The sequence below is a fragment of the Nicotiana tomentosiformis genome, chromosome 11 (assembly GCF_000390325.3).
Source record: "Nicotiana tomentosiformis chromosome 11, ASM39032v3, whole genome shotgun sequence".
In the NCBI taxonomy this organism is placed as follows: Eukaryota; Viridiplantae; Streptophyta; class Magnoliopsida; order Solanales; family Solanaceae; genus Nicotiana; species Nicotiana tomentosiformis.
This window is the reverse complement of record NC_090822.1, coordinates 18,557,674-18,581,575: the sequence shown is the minus strand read 5'-3', so window position 1 is coordinate 18,581,575 and position 23,902 is coordinate 18,557,674. Positions and strand designations below refer to the sequence as shown.

General features: G+C 36.9%; 1 protein-coding gene across 1 annotated transcript; it reads right to left on the bottom strand.

The window, feature by feature from the left end:
* Positions 1-23,238: 23,238 nt before the first annotated feature.
* LOC138901098 (secreted RxLR effector protein 161-like) lies at positions 23,239-23,792 on the bottom strand. The gene is made up of 2 exons (XM_070188831.1): positions 23,450-23,792; positions 23,239-23,288 (listed from the first exon to the last, which is right to left on the bottom strand). The coding sequence occupies exons 1-2, from the start codon at positions 23,790-23,792 to the stop codon at positions 23,239-23,241; spliced, it is 393 nt and encodes a 130-aa protein (XP_070044932.1).
* Between the last annotated feature and the right edge of the window lie 110 nt (positions 23,793-23,902).

The window sequence follows — 23,902 nt, the reverse complement described above, 5'->3', positions numbered from 1 at the left end:
TTTTATCCTTTTAAATAATTTCGGTTACACAAAATCACCACACATAATGAACCCCACACCGGTAGGACATATAATTTACAATTTATAATTAATTATCCGAAAATTACATCAAACTTTTCGATATGAGTAATAGAAAACCACATTTAGCCTCACATCTCTTATTAGTGACCAACATGGAATGATAGACGTAGTTATCTCCATAGAATCTCCCAACAAGAGTAAACACATAAGTGGATTATAGAATTACGAAGCTCACTCATAAGTAGAGCACAATAGGAGGACTCGTCTCAATACTCAGAAATGAATCAAGTTAAGGAAATTATTCCTTTATATTAAATCGAGGTCGTACCTGTAATGACACCATCTGATGTATCGACCTCCACCATACCATAAAATAATTATATTAATGGCTGGGTCTCCACCTCTAGGACACCTTCTACCCGCATGTCCTCCACCCCTAACTGGTCATGTGGGTGGTGTAGTAACTGCAATGGGGCACGTAGCCTGAGTGCTTTGATGAAATGTGTCTCTCCTAAGTTTGGGATAATTTTCTCATGATGTGCCTAGTATCACCGTATTCATAACAACCCATTTGCGGGTTTGGCTGCTCATACCGAGTCTATGCCAGATAACTAGAATAACCATTGCAGGACACTTATGTCAGTGGTGCATTAAAAGAATTTACTGGAGCACCTCGATTAATCCGATGTGCGAACTGGGCTGGCCGACTGCCCGAGCCCCCGCCATAATGATTTATACTCGCAGAGTAGAATCCACTAAATCCCCCATAACCTCGAGACGTCTTGGTATCCTTAGTTTCCTTTTTCCTCACCCTGAACACGTTCTAATATATTGGAAATTTCTACCACTAGTGGAAATGAAGTATCAGCCTGTAGCTCCCGAGTCATACAAAATTTTACGATCATAATTGAGTCCTTTAATGAGTCTGTGGACTCACTCTCTGGCTGTAGGAAGCAAAGTAGGAATATGATGGGCTAACATATTGAACCTGATGGCATATTATGACACTGTCATGGTGACTTGACACAACCATTCAAACTCTATGCGCCACGCATTACAGAGAGTTTGGAAAACAAACTCTTTCAAAAGCATTCTAAGAATTGAGCCAAGTGGGCGGTGTTGCATTGGCTGGTATGTCCTCTTCATAGGCTTGCCACGGACACCTGTGGAGAATTATCTCTCCCAAGGCCAATTTCTTCTTTTGTTATGTTGACTCAACACTGTTGAGCTTACCCATTTCTTAACATACTCTTCGAATCTTCTTTGGGGTAACCCTTACCCCTATTTATACACAACGATCACAAAAGTAGAGCTCCATACAGGCAAATCTTAGCACGAACCACATAGTCCACTGTGCTTCCTCCGAAGCACCCCAAAATCAGCAACCATGATGTCCACGCTGAGAAGACAATCTGTAGATTTAAAGTTGTTTCTCTAACTCCTTTGGTAAAGTATAGGATTATAAAGTAGGCGGACATACCGCAAGTCCCAACCTTATGCTCTACAAAATCTCAGGCCTTAAACATGTGTAAAGTTTTGGGGAACCTTTCAGTACCATATATATACATTTCAGGCCAAAATCGATATAACACATGACCCCGCAATCCATCCATTGATAGTGGACTCCCCCCCCCCACTCGGCGCGAATTCATAGTTTACCACGTCCGATGATCCACAATAATAACCTTCACATCTCGTATAAATCAACCAGATGCCAAGGTCCATTGCATCTCCCACATTATTCACTGGGTGATATCTCAATACGTCCACATCTTCAGTCGGAACCACACGTTGAGGCAATGTTGGAGCATCTCTAGCTCCCTCATAGTCCATATACGGTATCATGAACCGTCGACGCACAACTGATACCGAGTGCGCAATGTCATACACGAATGGATACAAAGGAATATGAGATATATCTTTCAAGATAAATCAATGACGCACGATAAGGAATGAAAGAAGTGGAATTATTCATAAACTTTGTAGCCTCTGGAAGATAAGTATAGACGTCTCCGTACCGATCCTTCAGACTCTACTAAGATTGCTCGTGACTCGTGAGACCTATGTAACCTAGTGCAGTGTTACCAACTGTCACGATCCAAAATTCATACCTTCGGACCGTGATGGTGCCTAACATTTCACTTGCTAGACAAGCCAACGTTTAACCAATTTTTTAACAATTTTTAAGTTTATTAATAACAAAGAATGATTGCGGAAGTAAAGTCTGAAATATAGTGAATAATCCATAAAAACAACGTTGTCTAAATATCATCCCAAAATTTGGTGTCACAAGTGCACGGGCTTCTAGAATAATACAAACAAGGGCCTGAATAAAATAAAGCTATCTGGAAATAAATACACATCTAAAGTAAAGTAGATGGGGACTTGAGAACTGCGGACGTTGTGCAGTTATATCTCAAGTCTCCTCTGAGTAGCTGAAATCCGAGAAAGTCTATGGTACGCCGCTGGGACCAACTCCAAAATCTGCACAAGAAATACAGAGTGTATTATCAGTACAACTGACCCCATGTACTGGTAAGTGTCGAGCCTAACCTGGACGAAGTAGTGATGAGGCTAAGGCGGATCACTTACATTACTTTTACGCAATATTAGGAACAACAACAACAATAGAAATAAATCAAGTAACTCATTTATAATAATTGAAGCCAATTCAGCAGTCATAACCAATTATCATTTGCATCAATTCTGTTGCAGGGTGCAACCCGCTCTCATAATATATTCACATTCAATTCTGTTGCAGTGTGCAACCCGCTCTCACAATATATTCATTTTCAATCCTCTCATATAATTATTTTTAATCAAGTATATATATTGACTTTTAAATAAGTCTATTGCAACGTGAAATTCGATCCCCCAAATATTGACTTTTAATAAGTCTGTTGCGGCGTGTAACCCGATCCTACAATATGGACTTTTTAATAAGTTTGTTGCGGCATGCAACCCGATCCTCCAATATATCCATTTCAATCAATTTTGTTGCGGCTTGCAACCCGATCCTCCAATAAATACAATAATTAATATAAAATTATACGACAACAAGCATACAATAATTATGATTTAATTATGACACAAACAATGACAAATAGCATATTATTATGGAAATCAGGGAGAAAATAGGCAGTTTAATATTTAATATGCTAAATGTCAAATAACAATTAAGACACATAATTCAAATAGCATGTAACAATTAATGCAGGAATTCAAGAATTAATATTTGACAAAGAATAGGAGAGAAACAATTATTATAATAATTAATTCATGATTTAAAATGATTTATGATTTTTCAAGTAATTATGCAAAGAATTAATTTGACGACGTATAGACACTCTTCACCTCGCCTATACGTGATTCACGTGCATTTCACATAACAAATAGTTTAACGATTCTATTCCCTCAAGTCAAGGTTAACCACGACACTTACCTCACTTTGCAAATTCCAATCAATTACTCGACCACAACTTTTCCTTTTAAATTTGTCTCCAAAATATTCAAATCTATTCATAAATAATTCAATATACTCAATACGAATCATAGAAATTAATTTCATATGAATTTACTAATTTTCCGTATAAAAATCTAAAATTCATTAAAATATTCGACAGTGGGATCCACGTATCAAATCTCGGAAAAACTTACGAAATCCGAACACCCTTTCCGATAGGAGTCCAACCAGACAAAATTTATCAAATTTCGATGTCAAATGGACCTTCAAATCTTAAATTTTTGTTTTTGGAAGATTTTAAAAAAATCTGATTTTTCTTCCATAAATTCACGGATTCATGATATAAATGAGTATGAAATCATGAAATATAATCAATATAGGATAATGAACACTTACCCCAATGTCTTTTCGTGAAAATTGCCTAAGAATCGCCTTACCCGAGCTCAAAAATTGGAAATAGTTGTAAATGGGTCGAAACCCTATTTCCAGAACTTAAGTTCTGTTTTTCAGATTTGTATTCATCGCGATTGCGGAAATTCATTCGCGATCGCGTAGAACAAAATTTGCCCAGGTTTGTTTAACACTACGCGATCGCGTATAAGGCCATGCAATAGCAGAGAACAATTTCTCAGCCTTACGCGATCGCGTAGCACAATTTCGGTGCTTCCGCTTCTGCCTCATTCCTTCTTCACGATCACAGCTTTGAGCTCGTGTTCGCAGTGCACTGGGAGCTAGCCTTTCGCATTTGCGTGCCTATCTTCGCGAACGCGAATAGTAAAACTCACGGCTTAAAATTTTCTCTTCGCGATCGCAGGAATGGCTTCACGATCGCGAAGCACAATGCACCAGATGATAGCAGAAGCTCAAAAACCAGTTTTTCTAAGTTCAAAACCATCCTATAGCCTATACGAAACTCACCCGAGCCCTCGGGGATCCAAACCAAAAATGCACCCAAGTCCTAAAGCATCATACGAACTTGCTCGCATGATCAAATCACCAAAATAACACCTAGAACTACGAATCAGACGTCAAATCAAAGGAAGTTTTCAAGAAAACTTTAAAACTTATATTTTCACAACCGTACGTCCCTATCACGTCAAATCAACTCCGATTCTCACCAAATTCGGTAGACAAGTCATAAATATTATAGTAGACCTATACCAGGCTCCGAAACCAAAATACAGACCCGGGGTCAATAAATCCAACATCAGTAATTTCTTAAAAATCATTAAGCTTTCAAGCTTTTAATTTTTTCATCAAAATTCTATATCTCAGGCTAGGGACCTCGAAATTCGATTCTGGGCATACGCCCAAGTCCCATATCACTATACGGACCTAACGGAATTGTCAAAACATTGATCCAGGTCCATTTGCTCAAAAATGTTGACCAAAGTCAACTCAGTTGAGTTTTAAAGTTCTATTTCACATTTTAATCCATGCTTCACATAAACACTTTTCAGAAAATTGTACGGACTACGCACGCAAGTTGAGGAATGATAAATGGTGCCTTTTGAGGTCTTAGAACACAGAATTACTTATTAAATTTAAAGATGACATTTTGGGTCATCACAACTTGTGTTTGAGCTTAAGTGATAGTGAATTTCACTTATTATGTGTTTTATGCCTTGCAGGATGTGATTTTGTAACGACCCGACATGTCGTTTTAAGAATTAATGCCCCATTCAGTGACTTAAGGTCTCGAGATGCTTTGCAATATATATTATGACCCGCGGGTGTAGTTGAGTTTGATTTACTGAAGATTCAGAATTAAAATAAAAGAACAATCCTTATTTAGAAGCTTAAATGGAAAGAGTTGACCGAAGAGTTGACTTTTAAGCAAACGACTCCGGAACAGAATTTTGATGATGTCAATAGCTCCGTATGGTTATTATAGACTTAGGAACATGTCCGGAAAATTATGTGGAGGTCTGTAGAGGAATTTGGCTTGAAATGGCGAAAGATGAATTTTTGAGAAGTTTGACGGGGGGTTGGGGGGGGTGACTTTTTGATATCGGGGTCGGAATTTAATTCTGGAAATTTGAATAGATTTGTTATGTCATTTATGACTTGTGTGCAAAATTTGAAGTCATTCCGGATTGATTTGATAGGTCCCGACGTCGTTTATGGAAACTTGAAATTTCAAAGTTCATTAAACTTGAATTGGGATATGATTCGTGGTTTCAACGTTGTTTGATGTTATTCGAGGTTTTGACTAAGTCCGTAATATATTTTGAGACTTGTTGGTATGTTCGGACGGGGTCCCAAGTGGCTTGGGTGAGTTTCGGGGTGGTTTCGGACAATTTCTAGGCCATATATAGCTGCTGTTTTTTTGGCTACAGCAGTGTGCTATGTGATAGCGTGGAATTATCCTGTTGTATACCAAAAGTTATGGTTGATATACTACAGGCTGTCCAGGAAGAGTTTGGAAATCGCGAAGAAGAAATTTGTGTTGCATAGGGCTGATTTTGGAAACTTATATATCCATATCTATAAGGATTTGGGAGATGACCAAAACATGAAAATTGTTGCTCTTGGTGTCTAGCTTTCAGAAAGTTAAACTATTCATTATTTGGAGTTATGTACAAACAGTTATGACCGTTATACTAGAAGCTGTCCGGAAGAAGTTGGACAAGGTTGTTGGGGAATTTGTTCTTCTCGATTGCGGGAGAATGGCCGCGATCGCATAGATTAAAAAAGCGCTGGAAAAACTTTGTTTTGTCGCGATCGTGGGTGTTTTTCCGCGATCGCATAGAGGAAATGACTGGGCAGTAGATTTAAGTTCTGATCTTTGACGATTTGGAGCTCGGGGAGAGGCAATTTTAGGGAGATTTTCTAGGAAAACATCGGGGTAAGAGTTCTTAACTCAATTTTGGTTAAATTACCCAAATATATTTTTGTTTTTATCATTAAATTAGTGTTTTGGGTTGAAAATGGTAGAAATCTTATAGACATTAAATTGAAGATGTGGAGGCTGATTCATTATCAGAATTTGATAAAATTGGTATGGTTGAACTCGTATCGGAATGGGTGTTCGAATTCCGTAAAAATTTCGTCGGGTTCCAAAAGGCGAGCGCCGCTTTTACTTTTTAGAATAAATTTTCAAGTCGACGTTTTATTATCCGAAATTATTTTCGATGAATTTTAATGAAGTTATACAATTTATTTGGATAGATTTAAGCTGTCCGGAGGTCAATTCAAGCAAGAAGGCTATTTTGAAATATCGGCCTAATTTCAAAAAAGATAAGTGTCTTGCCTGACCTCGAGTGGGGGAATTACCCCTTAGGCATCGAGTCTTATGTGCCATTTGTGAAATGTGAAAAGCCGTGTACGCGAGGTGACAAGTACGTACTCGGGCTTATATGTACAAATTTTATTGAGTTAAAGTCTTGGGCATATTGTGTAATAAATTGGATAATTGTTGGCCTTTATTTAATCATCCGTTTTCCATCAATTCACATTTATTGAATTTGTTTTTATATGATGATTTGATGTGAATGTTACCCATATATTTATGTGAATTCCGTGAGTTTGATATTCTTGGAAATTAGGATTTTTCCTCTGCAAATAATTAATTAAATAAACTTAAGAAGAGGTATTTACGTAATTATTGAGAATTGTGTTGGGCATATCACTGGTTGATTTATGTTGCCCTTATTGTTATTTGTTTCCTATTATTTTGTATATCATATTGCACATGTTATTAGACTAGTGAGTGTCTTGACTGTACCTCGTCTCTACTCCACTAAGGTTAGTCTTGATACTTACTGGGTACTGACCGTGGTGTACTCATACTACACTTCTGCACATTTTTGTGCAGAGTCAGGTATTGGAGCTATCAGACTCTGACAGAGTTAAAGTGAGATCACAAGGATTCAAGGTAGAGCTACTTGGTCGTCGCAGTCCCTTAGAGTCTTTTCATTTCATTGTACTGTTAATTTTTAATCAAACAGTATTGTATATTCGGTCCTCGTGATCATTCTATGTATTCAGTTAGAGTTCGTGACTCAGTACTACCAGTCTTGGGAAGGTTGCTATATTTGTAATTATTTCCTCTGTTAGTTTCTATTTTTTTTAAAATATGGCTTCAAAAATATAATTGAAATCGGCTTACCTAGTCTTAGAGACTTGGTGCCATCATGACGCATGTGGCAGGATTTTGGGTCGTGACAGATTCTGAGTTATAACGATAATCGGGAGCTTAATCAAATAAGTTGGAGCTTTGAATTCTGAGTAAAATCCCAAGGGATTAAACTGGGATCGCATTCGGAGGTCGAGGACCAAGTCTGAATATCAAAAATCGAAGAGATAATTTTACTCTATAAAACATGCACAATCGCGCCGCATGGGGCGGCGTGGTAGTGCTTTGTGTTGATGTCTATCAGATACTGCTCTCTGAACTTCCCCACTAGCGCCCCGCGTGGGGCACCGCATGGCGCGAGGCGCCTGTTCAATTTTCTCAGAGTATTTACCTGTTTCTGTTTGGAAATGGTAGATTCGTCCAGGCCCACTCCTATATGGTATAAATACACCAAAAAGACGTTTTTGAAAGGACTTTTGACCTTTGAAGCTTTGGGGGAGCATTGGAGGCTACAAGACACTTGATTTCAACATCTTTCCATCAATTCAATACGGAAGTTTGGATTGTAACGTTAGATTGATGCTTTCTCACTCTTTAATTATATTTGTGATGACCTCCTCCATAATTATGGAGTAGTTACCTTAGGGTTTGACATGATTTGGTGACTGGGTTGTTGTTTATAGATTTTACTACTGCTTAATTTCTTGAATTTATTGGAGGATCTTTAATATAGTTGTAATTTTATTCTTTAGAGTGTTTAATCGAAAGAGGACCATCCTATTAAATATTATTGCAGCGTATGCCTCAGTTTAGTTTGGTGATTCTTTGAAATAATCGAGAGAGAATTTTGAGTTATCGTTTAAATTAAGATTAAAAAATATTCGCGAGAAGTTTCTCTTAGATCATTCCTACCAATAGATTCTTGCAAGTTTTACCTCACTTCATGTTAGTTTATTTGAAAGATTTAGATTGAATCGAGAGAGGAGTCTGAATCGGAATTATAAGCTAGTCACCTATTGAATTTGTGAGAATCGATAGAACATCAAGAATGAAATATAACAATATCATATCCAAAATAACAATCTTGCACCTATCATGTCAAAACCTTTATTTCTCACATTGATAAGAAACTGACTCTGCTAATCTCTAGTTCTTTGCCATAAATTGTCAATTGCTTTACTTTAGTAGTTAATTGTAGTTTGTAATCATTCCAATCAGGTTTTGATCAACCTGAATAGCAGTTAAACCAGGAATTTCTAGAGCATTATTTAAATCCAGTCCCTATGGACACAATAATCATATTATACTATCTTTGGCTAGCAAGGTGCTTTTGCAGATGCCAGCTTATGCTAAATTCTTGACAGAGATATTGTCCAAAAAGCGAAAAGTGAAAGAGACATCGGTTGTCAAGTTCACAGAGCATTGTAGTGCCATTCTGCAAAACAAGCTCCCTCAAAAGTGTGGAGATCAAAGGAGTTTCACTATACCTTACTATTTAGGAAGTACTAAATTTGAAAATTCTTTGTGTGATTCAGGTGCTTCCATTAACCTTATGCATTTTTCTATTTCAGGAAATTGGAGGGAGAGATTAGAGAAATCAGTGGTAGTTCTCATCGTATTTGTGCTTAAAGAAATTGGGATCTTGAGGTTATTATGTTGTGAAGGTTGGGGTTTGGTTCAACACAAGTGTGTGATTTAATGTGTTAATGTATATGTATTAAAGTGCTTAGGGAGGTGTAGTCACTATATCTAAATGTATCCTACCCGTCCCCCATCCTATATTACAATCAATTAAAGTCCTACTTGATCCTTGACTAAATGAGCACATATTAGTAGAGTAAAACAGTACGGGCAAGCTTATGGTACGTTTTCTGTAGCGTATGAATTCTATTTCTGAGGGTGAGTTAATTCTTTCTATCTTGAGTTCCTAGTTGTCCTTGAATTTTATAGCGTGGGGAATTACTCTCTATCTTGGGTGTGAGGGCACATGATTTGCGAAGGAAAGGTAATGTCTTTGGCCTCTGCGTTAGAGTAAGTGAGCAGGTTTTTGAAAAATACGTGGCGCGTGTGAGTCGAGTCTTGAGGGTAGGATGTTATTATAGGGTGCTTGGTTTGCTTTAAATATTCTTGGCATGATGCGTTTTGGAAGTTGATTGATAAGAAGATCATCTCTATGTGAAGTGTAGTTTGATTGTTCGAGGACGAGCAATGGTTTAAGTGTGGAGTCTTGATGGTAGGCTAGAAACTTGTATTTTATTCATAGTTTGCACTCTAATTACTGCATTTTACTTGTATTTGAGCTAAAATGATAGTTAATTATACTTATTATGTATTTTATGCCTTGCAGAAAGTGATTACGAGTTAAACAAACAATCAGGAGCTTAATCGAACAAGTTGGAGCTTTGAAGTTTGAGTAAAAGCCCAAGGGATTAGGCCAGAATTGCGTTCGGGGGTCGAGGACCAAGTCTGGATATCAAAAATCAAAGATACAATTTTACTTTGTATAAAATGCACAACCGCACAGCATGGGGCAGCGCGACAGTGGTTTTTGCTGTTGTCTGTCAGAAACTGCTCTCTAAACATCCCCATTAGCGCCCCGCGTGGGGCGGCGCATGGCGCGGTGCGCCTGTATAATTTTTTCAAAGTATTTTCCTGTTTCGGCTTGGAAAGGGTAGTTTCGTCCGGGCCTACTTCTATATGGTATAAATACACCAAAACAATGTATTTGAAGGGACTTTTGACCTTGGAAGCTTTGGGAGAGCATTGGAGACAGGTGATTTCATCATCTTTCTATCAATTCAATATGGGAGTTTGGATTGTAACGTTAGATTGATGCTTTCTTACTCTTTAATTATATTTGTGATGACTTCCTCCATAATTATGGAGTAGTTTACCTTAGGGTTTGACATGATTTGGTGATTGGGTTGTTGTTTATGGATTTTACTAATGCTTAATTGCTTGAATTTATTGGAGGAGCTTTAATATAGTTGTGATTTTATTCATTATTATATTTAATCGAAAGAGGAACATCTTATTGAATATTATTACAACGTATGCCTCCGTTTATTTTGGTGATTCTTTGAAGTAATCGAGAGAGATTTTTGAGTTACCATTTAAATTAAGATTGAGAAATATTCACGAGAAATTTCTATTAGATCATTCCTACCAATAGATTCTTGCAAGTTTCACCACACTTCACGTTAGTTTATTTGAAAGATTTAGATTTAATCGAAAAAGGAGTCTGAATCAGAAGTATAAGCTAATCACCTATTGAATTCATGAGAATCGATAGAACCTCAAGAGTGAAATATAACAATATCATATCCATAATAAGAATCTTGCACCTATCATGTCAAAACCTTTATTTCTCACATTGATAAAAAACCAATTCTGCTAATCTCTAATTCTTTGCCATAAATTGTCAATTGCTTTACTTTAGTAGTTAATTGTAATTCGTAATCATTCCAATCAAGTTTTGATCATCCTAAATAGCAGTTAAACTAGGAATTTCTAGAGCATTATTTAAATCCAGCCCCTATGGAGACGATAGTCATACTATACTATCTTTAGATAGTGAGGTGCTTTCAGATATGCCAGCTTATGATAAATTCTTGAAGGAGATATTGTCCAAAAAGAGAAAAGTGAAAGAGACATCGGTTGTCAAGCTCATAGAGCATCGTAGTGCCATTCTGCAATACAAGCTCCCTCAAAAGTGTGGAGATACAATGAATTTTACTACACCTTGCTCTTAGGAAATACTAAATTTGAAAAATCTTTGTGTGATTCAGGTGCTTCCATTAACCTTATGCCTTTGTCTATTTTCAGGAAATTGGAAGGAGAGATTCGATACCTATGTCCTTGCAGCTGGTGGATCAGACCACAGTCATACCTGAAGGAATAATGGAAGATGTGCTAGTTTGGGGGATAAATTTGTGTTCCCTGTGGACTTCAATGTGGTGAATATGGAAGAGAATAGGGAGATCCCTCTGATTCTAGGGAGACCCTTTTTGGCTACCAGCAGAGCGATTCACGACATTCAAGAAAGACAACTCATTCTCAAAGTGGGGGAAGAAAGGGTGGTCTTCAAGATGGAAGGAACAATAGGGGCCCTAAAGGAGCGAACTGGAGAGAGTAAGCATGATAAGTGTGGGTGTACCCAAAGAAGGCAGAAAAGAAGCTCTTAGCATGGATGTGTGCACTGGGTCGGGCGTGCAAAGGAGATCCCGATTTCGATTCAGACCCTGACCAAATGAATATGGAGAGGTTTCTTTACCTCTTTCTTTTCATTTGTATGTCATGGGGACATGCCACAATTAAAACTGTGGGGTGAAGGATGTAAATATGTACATGCATATTTGTTTTTTTGTGTTTTGTTTGAATTTGTTTTTGATTTTTCCCGACGATGCATTTCCTTGACTGTCTTCTTGAGGGATCAAAGTCGAAGAATTTTTTTTTTGTTTTTTCTTAGGTAGTGTAACAACTCCCCCTTGATTTTTTTTGTACCGCGGTTCTTTTCCAGGGGTTGTGCTGGAACCGGGTGTAGTTAGTTTTTCTTTTGGTAGAAATATGGAAGTCTTGTGCTCTTGTGGTAAATGGAGATAACTTTTCTTGACTTTGTTGTACCTAGAGAGTAATAAGTGCCTTAATCGTGATGCCTAGGCTCAGTTCTTGACTCTTGGATAAGTGCCTGAAATTATTTGAGTTTGATGTTACTTAACTTCTTTGACTAGAGAGTCGAGATAGATCCGGTCTTAAGTGAGTTATGTGCCAATGTGTGTGTTAGGTATTTGTTATTATTCTGTGCATGTCAGTTGATGTCTAGAACTTGCCCTGTGTGTTTGCAAAGTGAAATAGTAGTCTAGTCTAGAAAGTAAAATAGACATTTCTTTGTTGAGCCAATTATATATTTATGACCTTCCTAATTATTGTGTATCATAGTTAGCCCCTTTGAGCCTGTAATCCTACTTCTTTGGCAACCACACTACAAGCTTGATCCATGTTGTTTGAATTGACTATCTGTTTGAACCTACTACCTCTCGTGAGTACTTGAAACTATTATGAGCTTGTTATGAGCTGAGTGGAGGTATGACAGGCTTTTGAGTGGAACTAAGAATAATGGAGAAAGGTGCACTATTTGAAAATTTGTGAGAGCCACATGTAAGGAATTGAAATAAAAAGAGAAAGAATAAAATAATTTTGAACGTTGAAAAGAAAAAGGGTTTGTGTATGTAGTAAAAGGAAAAAAAAGAGTAACTGATTCCTTGCTAGTGGTAGTTCTCATCGTGAAAAGAAAAAGGGCTTGAGGTTATTATGTTGTGAGGGTTGGGGTTTGGTTTAACACAAGCGTGAGGTTTAATGTGTTAATGTATATGTATTAAAGTGCTTAGAGATGTGCAGTCACTATATATACATGTTACCTACCCGTCCCGCAGACTATATTACAACCAATTAAAGTCCTACTTTATCCTTGACTGAATGAGCTCAAATTTGTAGAGTACTACACTACTGGCAAGCCTATGGTACATTTTCTGCAGCGCATAAATTCTATTTCTGAGAGTGAGTTAATTCTTTCTATCTTGAATTCCTAGTTGTTCTTGAATTTTATGGTGTGGGGGATTACTCTCTATATTTGGTGTGAGGGCACATGATTGCAAAGAAAAGGTAATGTCTTTGGCCTCTGTGGTAGAGTAAGTGAGCAGGTACACATGATTTCATCATCTTTCCATCAATTCAATACGGGAGTTTGGATTGAAACGTTAGATTGATTCTTTCTCACTCTTTAATTATATTTGTGATGACTTCCTTCATAATTTTGGAGTAGTTTACCTTTGGGTTTGACATAATTTGATGACTGGGTTGTTGTTTATGGATTTCACTACTGCTTAATTTCTTGAATTTATTGGAGGAGCTTTAATATAGTTGTGATTTTATTCTTTATAGTCTATAATCGAAAGAGGAACATATTATTGAATATTATTACAGCGTATGGCTCAGATTATTTTGGTGATTCTTTGAAGTAATCGAGAGAGCTTTTTGAGTTACCATTTAAATTAAGATTGAGAAATATTCACGAGAAGTTTCTCTTAGATCATTCCTACCAATAGATTCTTGCAAGTTTCATAACACTTCACGTCAATTTATTTGAAAGATTTAGATTTAATTAAGAGAGGAGTCTGAATCGGAAGTATAAGCTAGTCACCTATTGTATTTGTGAGAATCGATAGAACCTCAAGAGTGAAATATAACTATATCATATCCAAAATAACAATCTTGCACCTATCATGTTAAAACCCTTATTTCTCACATTGATAAGAAACCAACTCTGCTAATCTCTAGTTCTTTTCCGTCAATTGTCAATTGCTTCACTTTAGTAGTTAATCATATTTCATAATCATTCCAATCAAGTTTTGATCATTCTGAATAGCAGTTAAACCAGGAATTTCTAGAGCATTGTTTAAATTCAATCCCCATGGAGATGATAATCATTCTATACTATCATTGGCTAGCGAGCGTTAACTTTGTGTTGTGTTTTGCGCTCGTCAAATACGAGTAATATTAACCCTGTCAATCAATAAACCAGATAATTTAATTATACAATTTAAGTAGAAAACTTAACGGGGTTGTTAGCTAACCCATAGCTCTGGAATATTTTCTCCCATTGAATTTGTCTTTAAGCTTGCCGACTTATTTTCTTTAATCACTTAGTTTACTACTCTAGATTAGTTTAGTTAAATAATCACACCTTAGGAATCGCTTGAACAATTTAATTATCTTAGTTTAATTTAGTAAATAGTTAATCACAAGTCCCTATGAGTACGATATCTGGACTTACAATCCTATATTATATGTACGACCACGTATACTTGCGTGTGCGTTTGGGAGCAACAGGTTTTTGAAATTATTCCAGAGCTATGAGTTAGCTAACAATCCAGTTGAGTCTTCCACTTAAATTATTTAATTAATTTATCTGGTTTATTGATTGACGAGGTTAATATTACTCGTAGTTTTCTCCTGATGTACGACTCGCCTATTCAAGCTAACTTAACGTCTATATTCCTATGGAATCAGGATTAACAAGAACGCATTATTAATTCTTGTATAGTAACCAAGCAAGGCGATTGGGTATATCCCTATCCTAACCACAAATCTGTTCCCGATACTCAGATTCAAGATCTTGATCTATTCAATCCTATATGCAATCTAAAATTCCGTCTCCCGAGTTCAATCCTTTGAATTTTGTCTTAAGAAGGTACTTTGAGAGAATCAGAAAAAATATTAAGAATAGCAAAATAAAATATCTTGGTCAAATTAAAAGTACTTGTAAACTGAAAAGTCATACGTTGACTTTGGCTAATTTTTGCCTATAATCAATTGATATAAGTGCGTTTGACCTTCTTATAAGCTTATCCAAACACACTTTAAATAATAGTAATTGGGATAAGATATGGTTCTATTTTTACATAAATTTGATACTTTCACTTTCTAAAATGTTATGGTTCTTTATATCCTGCTAGTAATACTAAATTAACCTAATTGAGTGGAATTGTAATCTTATTTTTAGACGTGAAGGATCTGCAACCTTATACATATGTATGTATTTACACATATGGTGCCATTTCCAGTGTGGGAACCAATATAGTAAATATCTATTCATATCACTACAAGAAAAGAACAATATTTTTGAGGGAGAATTTGTCATAATTTCGTCACTAGCCGAGCGTCGCAAAAGTTTTGTGCCAGAAGAATAGACCGTCATAAGTTTGTCACAAATTGAGGAATTTCGTCACAAAACTGTCAAATTCTTCACCATTTTGTGATGAATATTAATTAACTCGTTCATTTGAAATATTTTCATGTTGTATTTCAAAATATATGATATTTAATAAACTCTGAAGTTTTTCTTTTCTCATTACTCTATCCAATAGTTGAACTAATTTGTTCTAATTTGTCATTTTAAGGTAAAAAGTATTAATATTAAAGAAAAAACTAATCAGATCCTCCCAATTTGTGCCTTGAATGTAATCAGCACAAAGATGAAGATTTGAATTGCTGTAGAAAGAGCCTGACGTAACCCGACTCCTTATCATGATTCAAATTTCACTATGTCGTGATGACTTCTAAGCCCAATATGCTAGGCCAACCAACAAACATAAAAGACAACCCAAACTGGAACTCATCAAATAAATAATGAAATAAGAATGCAAAATTAATACAAACTACCCCAAGAACTGGTATCACAAGTCATGAGCAACCAAGAAATGGAAATCAATGCCGGTATGAAGAAAATACATTATCTGTTTGAATATACATAAACAGAAAAAAAGTTCTAAACTAGCATGAATAAAATGGCAGAAAACTGGAACGCTGATGTCTTCAATGCTCGCACTCGAACCCTGCAACAACTTAGCTCTAGAATTTGTAGGCAAGGTGCAGAAGTATAGTATGAGTACATTCGACCTCATGTACTCAGTATGTATCAAAACTAACCTCAAAAGAATAGTGGCGAGGTTTAGTAAAATATTACTCACTTTATATAACATTTGCATTTTATAAGCATATTCAATAACATAAAGATAACCAAGAAATAACGGGTTTCAATAATAAGGTGCACCATCGAAAAACTAGATAATAAACATGCTTTTCGGATAACAAGGTCACAGCACATGCAAATGCACCAATTTTGCATATAAAGGAGATATGGAACAAGTAGTAAAGACTCAAACTTTACATCAATCTGATACCGTCCAAGTGTCCAATAATTAACCAGCTATCAAGTCTCATGTGTGTATAAATTGCATGAATACGCATATGTATATTATATGTATGAATGTTTTGGTATGAGTCTACAATGTCAATGGATGATAAAGACTCAAAATTTACATCAACCGACACCCTCCAAGTGTCCAACAACATTGAGGTTATATACTTCAATGACACATAAGAGGGGGGAGGGGGTGATTTGTGTGGTGTTCAATTTTTACGTGCACTGATTATAGAAGGATCTGGTTCTTCTATCTATTACTTATACTATTGTTACGGAAATAGTAAATGCAGAAAGTAAAGAACACAAGTATTTTTTACGTGGAAAATACCCAGATCAAAATATGAAAAAACCACAACCTACTACTCAGTAGGATTTTGCCCAACACTTCACTAAATCACTGAGCCAAAAACAAAATTTATAAAACTCTTTGTAAACCTAAGGATTACCTCTAATCCCGTTGTGGCAACCAACCTCTAACTGTTGCGACAACTTCAAGTTAACTCTAACTTGAATACTCAAAGTACACAATGAAACTAGAATAAAATACAGACACTTGAAACTGGTTCTTCTATCAGGTTCATGTAGCTTCAGGTTCGTACACTTGAATCATACAAGAGTTGCTTGACAAATGCCTTGCTATTTTGCTCTAAACTCACGTTTAACTTCAGCGTTTGTGCACACCTATAAAATGAGAACACCCCGCAATTTATAGTGTCATGACCCAATTTCTCCTATAGGCCGTGAGGGCACCCTAGGCAAGCCAACGGTGAACTAACTACATGATTACTCTTTTTAATAGGTTTTTAAGTAATTAAATTCTATTTATTAATAGATTCAAGAAGTAGAAAGTTAAATAAATAAAACAAAAGCAACTGAGTGCAATCCAGGTGTCACAAGTGTATGAGCACTAGTAGAATATACAAAACTCTAACTACTATCCGAAATGAAATAGATAGAAAATAAGTACAAAAGAAAGGCTCTAGGTACTACATAACGGATCAGGAAGCAACTCACCACTAGGCCTCAAGGTATCGGGTATGCGCGCCGGTGTGACTGCAAGATGCACCTGCCTCAGATCCTGCACAGTTAGTGTAAAAGTGTAGCATGAGTACATAAACAACATGTACCCAGTAAGTATCAAGTCTAACCTCGAAGAAGTAGTGACGAGGGGTCAACATCGACACTTACTATAGGCTAACAATAAAGAAATACAGAACTTATAAATAAGTATGAGTTGTATAAATAATAATAATAACTCAATAACAAGCAGGAAATAATTAATTCTTTCAAAATGGTAAATCCCACATCAATTTATGTTTCATATAATTTTAACCTCTCAAGCCATGAAATAATATCAAATATAATTAAACTCTGAATATTATCATGCACGATTATGTCGAGGTCGTACGGCCCAATCCAGAATAACGTGTACACTGCCGAGGGTCGTGCAGCATGAATCATAGATGCATCTATTTCATGCCGAGGCGTTCATCCTGCTCCAAAGGAAGAGAGGATACTTTATGAACATCGGAATTAAAAGTTATTACAAGGCTAATACGCAAAGAAGCACAATCTCTAAAAACGGTCAAGTAACCCGTCAAAACTCAAATAAATGAAGTTTGATTATTTACAATTCCTTTATCAAGTTCCAATATAATTTAGACACTTTAATTATCATGTAGGGTGCGAACATTACAAGTATTTCATGATTTGGGTCCTAAACTCCCCAGACATAAGCCTAATTAGTAGTTACGCATGGACTCTCATTACCTCGTGCATATGTAGCCCCCACAATTAGAAGCAAGTATTAATTTAAATTACCTATGGGGTAAGTTCCCTCTTACAAGGTTAGACAAGAGACTTACCTTGTCTCAAAACTCACTTTCCGGCCTCTAATTCACTCAGAAGCCTCAACTCGGTGCCGAATAATCCAAAACTAGTCAAATGTTATATAAATTAATCAATACATGTTCGAAAGTTTGTATTCTAACTATTAGAGTCTTTACCCAACCCCTATTGGAAGATTCCTAAAATTCATCCTCGGCCCACGTGCCCGGATTTTAAAAACTTTTGAAGAAATTTGTTACCCATAATCTCACAAACTCAAATATATAATTTTCACTCAACCCCATAACCAATTTCGTGGTTAAATCATATTTTTATCAAAAGCTAGGTTTTTCATCTAAACCCAAAATGTTCACAATATTTTATGTTAACATCTACCCATAATCTATGTATTTAACTTTCATTGGATAAAAATTACTTACCTCCAATAGCTAGGTGAAATTCTCTCTCTAAGATCTCCAAATCGCCCAAAGAATGCAATAAATGAACTCAAGAATGGCCTAAGTCCCGTACTAAAAGGACCTCACTGGCTCCAGCATTTTCGCTACTGTGGACCTGGGGCCGCATCTACGGAAATTCCATCGCAAGTGTGCTTCTAGCCTAGGATGGCTAGATCCGCTTCTACGGATGTGTTACCGCTTTTACGGTCCTACTTCTGCGGAGGGTAGAGCGCATCTGCGGCCTCCTCGCACCTGTGGACCTTTTATCGCAAAAGTGAGGCCACTTCTACGTATGCTTATCCGCTACTGTGGACTACTGGACAAATTCCCAAAGCCGCTTCTGTGGCCAAGAGCTCACATTTGCGACTAAAAGCTTGCAGGTGCGGGCACACCAGAACTGGTGGACCAACATCCCCCTTTTGAGTTCTAACTCGATCCGTGCAACGCCCGAGTAGCACCCGAGGACACCGAGGCCTCGTCCAAACATACCAACAAGTTTATCAACATAAAATGGACTCGCTCACACCCTCGGAATGTGTAAAATAATATTAAAACTAAGAATCGCAATCCGAAACCAACAGAATCAACTTATGAACTTCAAATTCTTCCAACTTACTCCGAACGAGTCGATTCATACATAAACTACTCGGAATGACACCAAATTTTTCGTGCAAGTCTTAAATTATCATACGGAACTATTCCAAGGATTAGAATCCCAAAGGACCTTAATAATACCAAAACTTACTCCAAACCAAATTTAATAAACTTTAAAACCTTCATTGCGCCAACTTTGGACTTTATGTGTCGAAACGCTCCCGAGTCATCCGAAACATGATCCGAACATATGTCCAAGTCTAAAATCATCATAAGAACCTATATGAATCGTAAAATAGTGGTTCCGAGGTTGTTTACTAGAAATGTTCACCCAAGTCAAACTTACCCCTTTAAAGCCAATTTTTAAGGAACTAAGTGTTTTGATTTCAACCCGAACCCTTCCAAATCCCGAATTAACCGAACCCGCAAGTTATAAAATAGTAAAAGCACATACAGGGAGTCTTATTTAGTAGAACGAGGATCTAGAAAGAAAAACTACCAGTCGGGTCCTTATATATAAAGTTAGTAGAATGGGAAATAACTAGAGTTCCAATGTTATACTCTTCCTTGGTGGAAGAGTTCTAGTTATATACAACTTTTAACTCTTCCCTTATCTTGGATGAAGTTCTCTTCAAGTAAGGAGTCCTTCTCCTTATCATTTATGCAACCTTTTCGATCAGAAGATATCAGATATAACAACTTAAGCTTATCTCCTTCACGTGCATTCCTTATGCTCGAATCTCCCCATTTTTGTGTACACTGTGTATGGAACTTTTTTCATGCTTAAGTTTCTTTATCAATCATCAAAACAAACTTCACTTGGGCTAACAAATTCCCCCTTCTTGATGATGATAAACTCTGTGCTTTTCATAAGTATAGACCCGTGTCAACTCAGCTCAACATCAACACAATGTTAGAACACATTCCATTTTAAAGTCACAAATCATCAAGGACCATGTTTATTAGGTTATAAACATCACAGTCCAAAGTAAGAAGCCTGACCTATCTCCCCTTATTGGCATCATCGAAAAGTTGCATAATTATGTTAGATAACCAGATCTTAATAGAAATTAATCATAGCCACTGGAGCTACATCAAATGCAATCATGGAGTCAAGCATCAATTATCAATCTAATGATATTAGCCATCTAAGAAGCATCAACAAGCAGTTAGAGTACATAAATAGTTGATTATCATTGATACTAGTCATCCACAAAGCATAAAGAGAAATAAAAACACCGGAACATGAGCAAAAAGAACAAAAGGAAATCCCATCCGGGTCACCGGCTTGTCTAACTAGGCTAGAAAGTTTTCAAGGCTGGGAAGGACCAGGTTCTTGATTTCTGGCCTGAAGTAGCTTCAGAAATCATGGAGAATGCCATCATTCTTCTCCATCTCCTATGCAAGGTCAGCCCTGAGATCATCCTTCTCAGATTCTACTTTAGCCAGCCTCTTCTTCAGTCTCTCAATTTAAGCATCCTCAGCCCCACTTTTTGCAGCAAGGCTCGTGCTTTGCTATTCACAGGTACCTTTTTGGATGAATCGGGTTCTTTGGGAGTGGTGTGAACTTCATAGTCACAAGCAGTCAAAGTGTTTGCCCTAAAGTGATCCTTGCTTGTACCAACTTCCCAATTCTTGATGGGTACCTTGAAGTGTGCAAGTACAGCCGTGAGAATGAAACCATAGGGTATGGCATGAGTTTTCGTGCCAGTCAGAACCTTATCGAGAAGCTGGATGATAAATCCAGGCTAATTTATTTTCCTTCCACTGTCCAGACATTCCATAAGGACCAGGTCCATGAATATGGTAATGTGCCTCCTTTCCTGCCTAGTCAACACTACTTTGCTAACAAAATCGAACAACACTTTTTGGGGTGGCTTCATCTCACTTTTGTATATAGCCTTAGGCTGAAGCTCTTCTTCATTATCACCAAACTTCCTTGTAATGGCAAGGGAGTAGGGATATTCTTAGACTTGGCCATTTGAGTTTCTTATAATCATTGTACCCTTTAGCAGGTACACCTAAGATCTCTCCCAATTCCTTGTCATCAAAACTCACTGTCACCCCCTTCACCACACTGGTGACTCTACCATTTTGATCTCACAATTTGCTATGAACTCCACAATCTCAGTTCTTGAAATCTTTCCATCCATCTGAAGAACCACGTCCTTCCAACCCAGCAGTTGTATCTTTTCCAGCAGCATCATCATGCCTCATCTTCCAAGTCCCCAAGGAGTTTACCTTTGAATATGATTCTTTTCTCAAGCATAACCATCTTGTCCTTCTCTGCATCAAATTCTTCTTGTTCTTTACTTTCTTCTTTTTCCACCATATTCACGTTTCTAGACTTCAAGGCGGAGCTGATTCTTCTAGCCAAGGTAGAGGGCTCTGCGGACTTTGTCTTTGGAACAGACTTCTTTATGGAAGTCTTGATTTTCTTTGCCTTTGGAGTCACAACCTACATTTCTTCTTCCTCCTCTTCATCACGAAGAACCAGGTCCATCTCCTCAATTTTAACTACCTCAACAGGCTCAATCACCCTCTTCTTTCCCTTTGCATCAACTTTTCTCTTACTTTCTTCTAGGGCCTTTTCTAGTTCAGCCTCACTCTGCTTCTTCTGACTCCTTGTAGCTTTTTATCTTGTAGGAGGAGTCTCTATAGGGATACAAGAGGCAACCTTTCTCTTCTTGTTTTCCCTAGCAATACCTGGGACTTTAATTCCTCAACTCTTTTTCTTTTTAGGATTGTAACTGTCAGACACTTTTCTTAGTAGGTCCTCGAGGGGTTCTTGCACAGACGGAATAAGTTCTTGAATATTCTTCCCTAATCTAACCAACCCCCACCAGCTTCTTCAGACCCACTTCCCCTTTTTTTCTCTCATACTTTCTTCTTCTACAACAGATTCCTCACTCCATACTACCATAGCTCTTATTTCTTCAGTCAAGCCAACAGGAGTGGGTGAAGATTCAGCCACTCCTTTTCCCATTCCCATCACATCGTCTTGAGCACTCTCACTCTTTTTTTCTTTATTCTTTTTATTTTTATCACCCAATTTTTCTAGATTCAATTATTTTAACCCCAACCATGGTTCCTACAAACACAAATATATTTTCTAGATTTTCAGCAACTTCAGAGATAGTTTCAGATGTAAAGTTTTGACCAGATATTGCATGCTCTATTTCAGATGAAATAATTTCTTTCCCTCAGTTGTAGACTTGAAGGAATCTTCAGATTTTTGGGGTTTATCTGCCTGACTTGTCTTCAGTTGCTCATTGATTTTCTTGATTTGTTCTCCTCCAGCAACAACTTTTCGACCAATCATCTTAAATCTACCTTTCTTAGAAATAGGTGTGGTTGACAGTATAGTTGAAGGAGTGGGCGTAGATTTTTTGGGTGGTGATGAGAAATTTTTTCAGAAGTGTTAGCCATTGATGGTTAGAGGATGCGAGAAGATGATTATGTGTGTTTGGTAGATGAGAGAAGATTAGAGAGAATTCTTTGGCGGTTGTGAATTAGAAGTGAAGAAATGACTTAGGCCAAATCAATTTAAAGAGAGATACTTTGATTGGGTAAAGACATCTTTTTCAAAAGTTCAAGAGTCTAATCAAACCGGGAGTCAGTTTGAAAAGACGTTGAGGACTCTCCCTAGAATCTAGGCACTTATTGCATTTTTGGGACTCTAATTGGATGAAACTGGTTCATTTCGTATAATCTCAAGGAGGTTAGGATTAAATGGGACTCTCATTTTGATCATAATCCAAATATAAGTATTTCAAAATATGCAGGGTAGAGAGTATGTACCATGTAATTTTGATGAACCAGGTTCTTTCCTGAGAAATCTCTTGTGTAAGACTGAAGTTTCCATAAAAATAAAGATAATATCATTAGATATTAATGAGATATTTTATCACATGTCACAAGAGTATACTGATGAAAGTATGAGACCAAGCAAAATCTAACCTAATTATGTACAAAAATTCACAATTTTCCTAACCAAAATTTATGAGTTAGAACTGGTTCCTTTTAGGTGATCTTAATCATCCCTAATTGCACTAGTGTTATAACAAAAGATGGGGATACAACCTACACCAATCCCAAAGTTCATTAATTACTGTTTGATCCAAAACAATTGAGCATAACATGAGGTAGCAACAACATACTCAGTTTCAGCAGTAGATAAAGCCGCCGAAGTTTGCTCTTTGGTAGCCCAACACACAAGACATGAGATAAGAAGTGTGCCATACCTGAGGTGCTCTTTCTATCCACAAGAAAACCTACATAATCAGTATAAGCATATCCTACTAAGTTAAAATTACTACCTTTTGGATACAATAGACAAATGTCAGTAGTGGCTTTTAGGTATCTCAAGATCCTCTTGACAGCAGTCAAGTGAGACTCCTTTGGATTTACCTGAAATCTAGCACATAGGACTATATTGAAAATAATGTCAGGTCTGCTAGTAGTGAGATATAACAAAGATCCAATCATTCCCTTATACAACTTCTGATCAACAGATGAACTAGGTTCATCTATATCCAATTTTGTAGCTGTTGCTATAAGAGTATCAATTTCTTTGAAATCTTCCATTTTAAACCTTTTAAGCAACTCTTTCACTTACTTCTGCTGATGGATCATAGTTCCAATTGAATTTTGTTTAATTTGTAAGCTTAAAAAAAATTAAGCTCACGTATGATACT

Coding starts and splice junctions, on each gene's coding strand:
- LOC138901098 (XM_070188831.1), bottom strand. CDS start 23,792: ATGGAAGATTTCAAAGAAATTGATACTCTTATAGCAACAGCTACAAAA. Junction 23,289..23,449: donor GGATAGAAAGAGCACCTCAG/GTATGGCACACT, acceptor GGATTGGTGTAG/GTTGTATCCCCATCTTTTGT.